This window comes from Caenorhabditis elegans, chromosome IV (assembly GCF_000002985.6).
Source record: "Caenorhabditis elegans chromosome IV".
Classification (NCBI taxonomy): domain Eukaryota; kingdom Metazoa; phylum Nematoda; class Chromadorea; order Rhabditida; family Rhabditidae; genus Caenorhabditis; species Caenorhabditis elegans.
This window is the reverse complement of record NC_003282.8, coordinates 9,331,898-9,341,949: the sequence shown is the minus strand read 5'-3', so window position 1 is coordinate 9,341,949 and position 10,052 is coordinate 9,331,898. Positions and strand designations below refer to the sequence as shown.

Sequence of the window (10,052 nt, the reverse complement as noted above, 5' to 3'; positions counted from 1 at the left end):
AAAAATCGACTTTCAATTTGTTATTATTGTTTTATGAACAATAACAGAAGTTATTTGTTTGTTCAAAATTGAAAATACTGTTGAAATATGATCACATTATCAAAAGAAATACGTTTATTTTCTGGAAAATAAACAATAAATTTCACATTTACAGGGGGTATGCAAGAGCGCTCCATTGCGATTCCGTCGGAGAACTTCAATCTGATTTTTTTCCTGACTCACGCGCAATCCCGCTTTTCATTGATTTTACTGTTAAAATTGAGATATTCTTTTGTTTTTCAATCAAAAATATTAATTCAGACAAATCGCAAAACCATGGCGATGCTTTTCGGCTTTGGCCAATCAGCAGAAATTCAAATTCGGCTCTCAAATGAGGATACTCGAAAGGTGAGGAAGATATTCTTAATTTCATCATTTTCCATTATATTTCACTTCAATTTAGATTGTAAAAGCACGCGGAGACGATGGAAATATGCACGATCATTTTCTTTATTACGATGGAGAATCAGTTACTGGAACTGTTCATGTGAACCTGAAAAAAGCAAATCACAAATTTGAACATCAAGGGATCAGAATTGAATTCATTGGGCAGATAGGTAATTCATTTATAAATAAAGACTATATAATTTAAATGACATTTAAAACTGAAATTAATGCATAATTTTACTATGTAAAACTAAATTCAACTCTGCAAACGCCTATTTAAAATAATAAAATTTCAAACTAAAAACATACAAATATATATAAAATAGCGTGCTTCCGCTAAGCGCTAAAATAGAAAACCTTCATACTTATTTTTCTTTTCAACATCTGTTTCGTTTCGGGACCCGCGCATCTAACGCGTGTAGCTCGACACTTAAATAATCTGATCAATTTTGTATTATTTTACGATAATTGATGAGATGAAATCAACAAATTTGACTGATTTTTGATGTTTCAGTTTCAGAAGTGTACTATGATCGAGGTAACCAGCAAGATTTCATCTCATTGACTCGTGAACTGGCTCGTCCCGGAGATCTCACTCAAAATGCTCAATTCCCATTTGAATTCAACAATGTCGAGAAACCTTTCGAAACTTACATGGGAACCAATGTTAAACTGAGGTGAGATTTTAGTTATACATCGGAATGGAAAAATATAGCAAATTCTCCAAGAAAAACAATTTTTCAACATTTTCAGATACTTCTTACGTGTCACTGTTATCAGAAGGCTCACAGATTTGACAAAAGAGCTCGATTTGGTCGTTCACGCGTTGAGTAGCTATCCAGATAACGATAAATCAATTAAAATGGAAGTAGGAATCGAAGATTGTTTACACATTGAATTTGAATATAACAAGAACAAATATCATCTTCAAGATGTGATCGTTGGAAAAATCTATTTCCTGCTTGTTCGTATCAAAATTAAGTACATGGAAATTGCGATTCTGAAGACAGAAGTCGTCGGATCTGGTCCAAATACATTCAAAGAATCTGAAACTGTCGCGAAATTTGAGATTATGGATGGAGCACCAGTTCGTGGAGAATCCATTCCAATCAGATTGTTCCTGGCTGGATATGATTTGGCGCCATCAATGAGAGACGTTGGAAAAAAGTTTTCAGTTAAATACTTTTTGAATTTGGTTCTTGTAGACGAAGAGGATCGCAGATATTTCAAGCAACAGGCGAGTTTTTATGTTATTGAGACGCAGAAAAAATCTTCTTTTGAAATCCACGTTGAAACACGTTCCGCCCCAGAGACTTGGGTCTCGTTAGGTATTGGGCGGTGAAACCGTAAATACGAACTTTTAAAATTAGCTTTTTCGCCAATTTTCAAGCATTTTTTTATTTTTGAAAACATTGAAACTTATTTTGGGTTTGCTGACAAATGCTCAACGAGACCCATGGTTCGGCGGAGGAGCGTACCTGAAAACTTTAAAAAAAATTTATAATAGAAAATGTTTCAGGAAGTAACTCTCTGGCGAAAAGCTGACAAAGTGATGCGTCGTCCTGGAACTGAAGATGACGAAGAAGAAAAACAGACAACAAGTATTCCAGGAACTCAGAAGTTCACTGCTCCAGCTCCAGTTGAACATCCAAAACCAGAATCGCCAAGATCGGATCCAAAAAGTGGATCAACAAGTCCTGACGATAATTCTGATTCTTCATAGAGATAGAGATAGTATTTCGATGCAATTAAATCATTTTCATAATATCATACTTTTAAATTTAAATGCAAAACCTAACTATCTCCTCCTTTCTTTGTTTTTTTTTTGAAAATGGCCCGTATTTGTTCAAAAAAGTTTCGCCTATTCTTCCCGATCCAAATTTTATTAAAATTGCCTATTCTGTGATGAAAATCTAAATATTCTCTTATTTATTTCCCATTATTATATTACAGCCCCGTTTGTTTTGTTTCTCAAAAGCCAGTTTTCATACTACCGATGTTTGTGTTTTGTATATTTTGAAATCATTTGTAATTTAAAAATTTATAGTGGCTATTTTTCACATTTCCTTCGCCCGTCAATCAATGAGAATCAAACCAGAGATAAAGTTTTATTTTAAATTGAAACATATTGAAATGTTTTGTATTCTTTTTTTGAGTTTATTCTCTTTCAGTATTTTGGACTTTCTGAAAACAACATCAATTATTATTAAATTTTGAGACAAAAAATGAACGCCGAGCCACATGACTTCCGTGATCACAAAGCGCATATAAAATGGACTGTAAGTTGAACGATTATTAATTTTTGTCACAATTAAATTTAATTTATTATTGTTTCAAGCAAGAACGAGAAGCTTATCGTGCAAGTATTCCATTGATCCCACAAGATATGTCTGGCGGTTCTCGTGGTCAAACAGCTTCTACAACAGCTCTCCAGAAGGCACTCAATAATCCACTTGTACCTCTTGGAATGCTTGCCACTACTGGATGCCTTATTGGTACGTCAAGACATTTCCAAATCAGTCTTGGACCGCAGCAATACATTTAAAAAATAAAATTTCAGGAATGATGGTTGCCACATTGCGTCGAAGTTCCCGTGGTGCTCAATACTTCATGCGTGGACGTGTAGTTGCTCAAGGATTCACTGTCGCTGCTCTTGTGGGAGGAGCTGTGATGTTTGGAATCGGTGCACCCACAGAAGCGGCTCTGCGAGCTCCTGGGAAGGGTCAAGCTAATATTGTTTCACTGACTCCGCCGCCAGCGGTTCCTCAGAATAATTCTGCTTAACTTTTGATTCATAAAATGTTCTAGTTCTCGTCTGTTCTAAAATATCATAACTATACTAGACAGACCATGTATGTAGATTTTGAGGAAATCATCAAAATAAATTTCCCAAAAAGTGAAATACAATTTTGATTCTAATGAAGATGAAGATGTGTTACTAATGTTCAATCAAGTTAGACTTATACGTCCGGTGAGTTCAACGGATTTTATTATTTACATGGAAAACCAAAACACGTAGGCCATGCGTAAAATTAGACCAGAAAGAAGAGTGAGCGGGATAAGATTTGCGAAATTTTTGATATTTTTCTAAAACAATAATATTGATATCTATTTTTCCTATTACGAGCAATCAATAAACAAATCGAATTCCTAGAATTCAAGTGAAAGTGAAAATTTTTGGCTGGTTTGATTGGGAGCAAAAGAAAGAAAGGCACAAAATGTGAGGTTATAATTTTTGTTTCTTATTATTCAAATGGAGCAAGTGCTCGCCGAAGGATTCCATACATTGAATTGATGATTCCCCATGCTACTAAGGATCGAGTGAAATTTAGATGAACACCTAAATAAAGACCACGAAGCGAACGATTTCGAAGTTGCCACACATCACGAAATACTTTGAAACCACTTTCGTATTTGACACCAACCTGGAAAAATTGAATGATTTACGATACTTTTGGATTAAAAAAAATATATTTCGGAGTTAAGATATCCGAAATATAGTTTAGATCAGTAAGTATTTTAATAATTTTTGATAGTTAACAAATTACCTTCGCTTGCATATGATTCTTGATAACACCTAATGGGAAAAATGCTGTAGAAATGGTTGCTCCCAATAGAGATCCAGCTACGAAATCACCAATTAGTTGCTGAAGTGATTCAGGAAGACGTCCAGCTTGTGGGATTCCGACTATCTGAAACACAGATATTATAGGAAAGTATTTTTTAAAATGCTACAAGCAAATCGTAAATTATAATATCCCTAGAAAATAAGCTCACTTTTTGTTTCAACGGATCTCGAAGAGTGAAGAAAATTGTATTTGAAAGACTATTTCGGATGAGAATAACAGAAAATCCTCGATAATATTCCCGATAACCATAGTCGCGGAGACGATTGAAAGTGTGTAATGTGTTCTTAAATTTGTCATGAAATATTGTTGTTTGAAGAAGTACTTGAACCCGTTCCAGCGGGCAGAGCATTGCTTCGCATACTCCTGCTGAAAAATATTAATTTTAAAGAAATTAATGGTTAACTGATCACTTACACAGAAATGCAGCTTGAGCGTGACAAATTGAAAACGAAGAGTTCGGAGGTGAACGTGGACATTTTAAGGAGATCTAAATTATTTATCCTTGTTAATATAAATATTTCATGTAAAATTACCTGAAATTCATCATATAATCCGTACATTAATGCTCTACTCGTCGTTCGCATTATTAGAGGAGGTAATAGTCCTCTGTACAACTTTCCAACGCCTTCCAATTTGATTTGTTGAATTGCATCTTTCACGTGGAATCCATGAAGTTGCTGTCGAAAGATGATTTTATTTGATGGATACAAAATGCATGTTTCGATGCATCCGGCTCCCCATCCCGCCAAGAAATCCAAATGGTTTCGATGAGCGACAGTGGTCGCCGGGTCCGCCGACTTCCGACTGCTCTCCAGCGTGATTTTTGCGCGGAATTCGAGCTTTTATTACCTGAAAAAGTTTAATTTTTAATAACCAGTCAAAGTTCGAAAAAGAACGATTTTTTGAGCATGAGACAAGCTTCTTGTTGACAAAAGATAAAATTAAGAAAATATTCTTTAGAATTTTCTAGGCCACACCATTTCGCGGGCAGAAAAGACAAGTTTCATCAAATTAAACCTATATACAGATCAGTTTTCAATAAAATACACATTTTGTTCTTTAAATACATCAAAAAACAGCTCCAAAAGTTTAGAATAAGCTTTAATTCGGGCTAGAAATAAATTAAATATCCAAATTTTTCGACGGTGGCCGTGGCCGATATTCTTCTACACGAACTCCTCTCGGACAACAAGATTGTACAAAATTTTTTTCGATTGTTCTGTTTCGTTTTTCAGAGAAGAGGTTTCATGTTTTTCTTTCGAAATTTCGTTTGTCTTTCTTATTTTCAGCCTTTTTTCCTCTTGTAATCCTATTCCAAGCAGATTGTTATTCGCTCAAGCCAACTAACCAGATTTCCTCAAACTTAAATCGCTCATATCTCAGCTCAAAACCATCGCAGAAGCTTCGTTCTTTAATCAATCGATCCCAAATTTCAAGGAAATCTCGAATATCCCCATCTCAGGTTTGAGGCAAAGCCGAGAACCTGCGCAAGCTACCTTTTCGGGCATCCCCATTACCGAAGGGCTGGCGCGGCTCTCCGATTTGCTAGTTTTCATATTAAAACTATATTAAAAAAGCTTTTTACAAGTTCAAAAATAAAATAACGTGTAAAACACGTGGTGGACAGCAAAGTCGCTTGTTAAGATTATCAAAAAATGTTCCTAACTAGCGGAATAGTTCTGCGGCAATTTTTCACCGTCGCAGCCAAGGTTGCGTGCGAAAATTTCACCGATTATCGAAAAGAGAAAGAAAAAGAGATAACGCCGAAGTATAATCAAAATTGAAAATTGAAAAAAAAACCGAGTTGTTTCAATTTTAACTACTCTTGTGTACTTCACTCGGAAAATCGGCACCCCGAGCGATGTACACTGCAGGGTTCTCTCAATGCCTGCGTCTCTTTCTAAACTCCAAATCTCTCATCCTACGCTTTGTCTGTCTTTTCTCGAAAACGTTGCTTCTTTTTATTTTTCAATAAAATACCAAAGAACAGAAAATTGTCACAGGGTAATGTCAACTGCTGCTCCAACTGCTACTAAGGAAGCACCAAAATCTCCTCATATTTGGACTGGAAACGCCGATCAGGAAGACCGTGTCGAGTCACTCATAAAGTATGAAATATGATGCAATTTTTTTGAAATTTAAAACAAAAATATTATTTTCAGGAAGTCTGGGTGCTGGGATCTTCATCTAAAAGTCTCGGATTGTATGGGAGAACATAGAGATTGGAGAAAGTGTCAAGACGTGGTTTGTTTTCTTCTTTTTTCTTTTTATTATTAAAAAAAATATACTTTAGGTAAAAGAATTCAGAACCTGTGTTCAAAGCGTTCAAGTCGGTGAGCCACCAAAAGAAGAATCAGAAACAAAGAATAATGGATTTTCTCAATGATTTTGACCCTTCCGATGACGAAAATAATTGTAAACATCAAGAAAAACCAACTTATCTACCTTTCAAACCGAATTTCCATGAAAAATATTGGTATCGTAATGCTTTAAAAGAAAATCAAACAGCGACTGCAATAACGTAAGTTGGATTAATTTTTATTCACATAAAACTCGTAATTTCAGTGAAATTGACTTGTTCCGAGTGGCTGATTGTTATCATAATGGGGATTTCGAATGCGCTGAAAATGTAAGAATCATTCATTTTTAAATTTTTGGTTTTAATCCGAAATTTGGCTGGAAGTTATGAGCCCGGTGTTGACACGACAATTTTTTGTTAAATGCGTACGCATTTAAAGTACTTTAATTTCAGAATTTCGCTGCTGCGGAATTTTCATCGATTTTTCATTGTTTCTCTCTAGATTTTAAATTCAAGGTTTTTATTGTTATATATTTCAACTTCAATAAGAAAACTATATTTTTCATCAAAAAACTACGAAAAATCTATAAAAATTTCTCCAAACAAAAGCTTGAAATTACAGTACTATTCAAAAGCGCACGCCTTTTCGGATTTAACAAAAATTTGTCGTGGTGAGTTAACTTTTCAGAAGTAAAAAATTACGAAATTGTTTGTTACAAAAATAAACATAGAACAACCTGAAATTCTTTTTAAATTTAAAAGTACAAAACACAAAACGCCACTGAAAAGATCTAAAAATTTGGAACGCTTCACGAATTTGCGTGTCATCCGTGCGCAGGGGCCATGCTAATCTTCTCTGTATTGTTCCAATTTTAGTATATGTTCTAGAATTGGAACAATACAGAGAAGATTAGCATGGCCCCTGCGCACGGATGACACGCAAATTCGTGAAGCGTTCCAAATTTTTTGTGACGTTTTATTGGTGTTTTGTCTTTTTACTTGTAAATCATATTCTAACTTCAAAAGTTTCAATTTTAGATTCTCACCGGGCTCCGTGAAAGCACGAAAAACAATCGTACACATGAAATAATGCTAATCGATTCTCTTCTCCAATGTTCCATCAAAAAAACATCGGAGGTAATTTTATTTTTAGTATATGAAACTATAAATTTTATATGATTTTTTTTCAGCTGTCTTCACCTGAAACTTCAATTTCTCTACAATTTCTTTCCTACTACGAATCCATTTTGGTCGATTTTGGTGATCAAATTCAGTTTCTACGAACAAAAGCTTTTCTTCTCTCAAAGTTACCTTTCACATCAAACTATCAGAAAGAATTCAAAAACACGGTATTTTATCGAATGCAAACATAATACAACTCCGAGTTTTCTAGATGGCACTTCTTTGTCAATTGTGTGGATCATTCGAAAATTGGCAGCTTTTTGAAATCGGCTCAAAATATTTCACGAAGTTGGAAATGTTTGGGCTGAAATTGAAAATGAAGAAAGTTTTGAAGTATGAAATCGATCATTCCAAAGGATTTATTCAGGAGAAATTGAAGAAGAGATTGGAGAAAATAACAAAAGAATTAAATGAGTTGGAAGGAGAATTGGAAAGTAATATTGTGAGTTATCAAATGTAATTTAAAAACATTTTATAAATTGTACCATATAAAATAGTGAATATTATTCCCAAAACCTCAAAGTGATCTAGACATTCATTAGCAATCAATTCTGAACTTTTGTGAATACATTTTTCTATATTTAAAGTATGTTAGTATGACTTCTCTAAATATAGAGTTGATTTTATTTTAAAAAAACCTAGAAATTATATTTAGATAGAAATGCATTGCCATAGTTCCCAAATTATGAATAATTTCGTTATCTTCAATTTCAGATCGAATCAATTCACTCTTCTATCAACTCTCACAAAGACACCACAACAGTCGAATCCACTCCAAATTCAGAATTTCGTGCTCATGAAAGTCGCTCCAAAAACAAATTAATTCCAGTTTCAGATCAACCAGCCACAATTGAAGACTTCTTTCATCGTTTTCCATTTTTGTCATTTTAATTTTCTAGGCTATTTTGTTAGGTTGTTCATTGTTTCATTTTTTCTCTTATCGTTTAATTGTTACTTGTATTTTGTTGGCTTCCGTATCTGAAAATTTGCAATTTTCAAAAAGTTCATTACTGCAAACTTGCATAACAAGAATTGGGAGTGACATACACTCTCCCCAAACCATTTTAACAGTTTTCCTTTTTACGAGGTGTGTCTCCTCAATAATCATCCAGTTAAAAAGCATTCAATGTCCACGTAATTCGATTTGATAACCTATACTGATATGCCAAGGTGATATCAAATGTGCTGCGACGACACGATCATATAATTTTTGCCACGATTCGGTGTGTATGCACACGGTCGAGAATCTTGACGACGCCCTGCCCTTTTTTTGAGTCAGCTTCTCACTTTTTCTTTAAACGTCACTTTTTCAAATTTTACCGTTCTTTTTTTAATATTTTTTTGAAAAAAAACAAGATGTAAAAGTTAAATTTATTTTCAAAAAACTTCTTATACTGAAAATCTAAGGTTTTTGTACTGTTGGGAGAAAATTTTCAGTAGTTTATTTGATTAAAATAAACTAGATATTCCATACGGTCGTGATAGAACCGCTTTATCTTCTGCCTTCTTTGCATTCAACTTTCCGCGCGAGAGGCGAAGATTCGAGCCCCCGTAAAACGACTCAGTACAGCTCCATCCTTCAGCTTTGCTGTTCTGCTAATTTTTCCTGTTCTCTTGAATATAGTTGTTTCACCAGATATGTCAAAAAAATTTATGTTTCACATTTTCCAAGTTTTTTAAACGGTGAAGTATTAGGTTGGTCCGGAAGTCTTTATAACTTTTTCAATCGTTTATTTCTCGAAGCAAGAGAAACGATAGGATACATTTTATTCGCTATCATTATCAACAATATACTGTCTACGTGTGGGCAACTTATTAATGCCCTGCTAACAGTACCCTTCCGGGCGCGAGTCGAAATAATGCTTGAGTGCTACATTGGCACTTTTTTGGGTATTGAAGATTCTCCGCTCGTGGACACGGGTCATATTTGAAAACGACTAGTATTCAGATGGAGTGAGGTCTGGAGAATACGGTGCGTGAAGGAGAACCATCCATCCATGGCTGGTATGTTCCTACTTTTCCTGTTTCGAGAGGTGGGAACTAGCGTTGTTTTGCTGAAAACAGAATTGCTTGTCCATCAGGGGTGAACCATCGATGACTTCCTTCATGTTCCATGGTTAGATAACGTAGATGTCCCCACTAATCATTTTGCCCTCAGGCAGCAGTTCCCAGTAGAAAGGGCCCTACACTCCCCTCCACACTGAGAGCATGCCTTTTTTGGGGTGAAGGTCGGGTTTGGCGGCATCCTGTGGTGTCTCTCATTCTCCAATCCACTGAGCACGCTTGTGGTTGTTATCGTAGAGGACCCACTTCTCGTTACCAGTAATGAGTCGGCCCAACCATCGATCGGCCCCGTGGAAAATGAGGAGGGAAAAGGAATCACCCACTAAAAAATCAAGATTCGCCTGTGTCAAGGTGTGAGGTATGAATTGACCCATAAGTTTCTTTATTCCAAGAGGTTCCCAGCCTCGTACAATGTTGGTTTGACGGGACCCAAGTGTGGTTGACAGCTCACG

The 10,052-nt window shown here is 35.3% G+C and overlaps 5 protein-coding genes and 2 non-coding genes across 12 annotated transcripts; 5 read left to right on the top strand and 2 right to left on the bottom strand.

The window, feature by feature from the left end:
* Positions 1–159: 159 nt before the first annotated feature.
* Positions 160–2,550, top strand: vps-26 (Vacuolar protein sorting-associated protein 26; the record flags this gene model as incomplete). Of its 4 annotated transcripts, none has more annotated exons than NM_069243.5 (5): positions 160–387; positions 443–596; positions 947–1,103; positions 1,180–1,663; positions 1,946–2,550. In NM_069243.5, 5 exons carry the CDS (start codon positions 160–162, stop codon positions 2,147–2,149), a joined length of 1,227 nt encoding a protein of 408 aa, NP_501644.1. The 4 variants fall into 4 exon arrangements, with proteins under 4 accessions (NP_501644.1, NP_001263763.1, NP_001129871.1 ...); NM_001276834.3 differs by having other exon boundaries at positions 941–1,103; NM_001136399.3 differs by having other exon boundaries at positions 316–387; positions 1,946–2,149.
* A 94-nt stretch (positions 2,551–2,644) lies between these two features.
* T20D3.6 (HIG1 domain-containing protein) lies at positions 2,645–3,363 on the top strand (the record flags this gene model as incomplete). Of its 2 annotated transcripts, NM_069242.5 has the most annotated exons (3): positions 2,645–2,705; positions 2,765–2,921; positions 2,987–3,363. In NM_069242.5, the coding sequence occupies 3 exons, from the start codon at positions 2,652–2,654 to the stop codon at positions 3,208–3,210; spliced, it is 435 nt and encodes a 144-aa protein (NP_501643.1). The 2 variants fall into 2 exon arrangements, with proteins under 2 accessions (NP_501643.1, NP_001293845.1); NM_001306916.3 differs by lacking the exon at positions 2,645–2,705 and having other exon boundaries at positions 2,813–2,921; positions 2,987–3,210.
* Positions 3,364–3,382: 19 nt separating this feature from the next.
* On the bottom strand, positions 3,383–4,906 carry slc-25A51 (Solute carrier family 25 member 51). Its single transcript, NM_069241.6, has 5 exons — positions 4,589–4,906; positions 4,470–4,542; positions 4,204–4,421; positions 3,975–4,118; positions 3,383–3,851 (listed from the first exon to the last, which is right to left on the bottom strand). The coding sequence occupies exons 1-5, from the start codon at positions 4,637–4,639 to the stop codon at positions 3,672–3,674; spliced, it is 666 nt and encodes a 221-aa protein (NP_501642.1). The 5' UTR covers positions 4,640–4,906; the 3' UTR covers positions 3,383–3,671.
* Positions 4,907–6,058: 1,152 nt separating this feature from the next.
* On the top strand, positions 6,059–7,599 carry T20D3.14 (CHCH domain-containing protein). The gene is made up of 6 exons (NM_001383162.2): positions 6,059–6,163; positions 6,218–6,299; positions 6,349–6,576; positions 6,621–6,684; positions 7,393–7,491; positions 7,545–7,599. Exons 1-3 carry the CDS (start codon positions 6,063–6,065, stop codon positions 6,439–6,441), a joined length of 276 nt encoding a protein of 91 aa, NP_001370257.1. The 5' UTR covers positions 6,059–6,062; the 3' UTR covers positions 6,442–6,576; positions 6,621–6,684; positions 7,393–7,491; positions 7,545–7,599.
* On the top strand, positions 6,348–8,653 carry coa-4 (Cytochrome Oxidase Assembly subunits). 2 transcript variants are annotated; one of them, NM_001028220.5, is made up of 6 exons: positions 6,348–6,576; positions 6,621–6,684; positions 7,393–7,491; positions 7,545–7,703; positions 7,748–7,978; positions 8,251–8,653. In NM_001028220.5, the coding sequence occupies exons 1-6, from the start codon at positions 6,425–6,427 to the stop codon at positions 8,425–8,427; spliced, it is 882 nt and encodes a 293-aa protein (NP_001023391.1). In that variant the 5' UTR covers positions 6,348–6,424; the 3' UTR covers positions 8,428–8,653. The 2 variants fall into 2 exon arrangements, with proteins under 2 accessions (NP_001023391.1, NP_001370207.1); NM_001383161.2 differs by lacking the exon at positions 7,393–7,491 and having other exon boundaries at positions 6,351–6,576; positions 8,251–8,537.
* On the bottom strand, positions 7,148–7,244 carry T20D3.13. The gene has a single exon (NR_000350.1). It is a non-coding gene; the product is annotated as a small nuclear RNA T20D3.13 (small nuclear RNA).
* Positions 7,229–7,321, top strand: T20D3.12. Its single transcript, NR_000349.1, has one exon. It is a non-coding gene; the product is annotated as a small nuclear RNA T20D3.12 (small nuclear RNA).
* Positions 8,654–10,052: the final 1,399 nt, after the last annotated feature.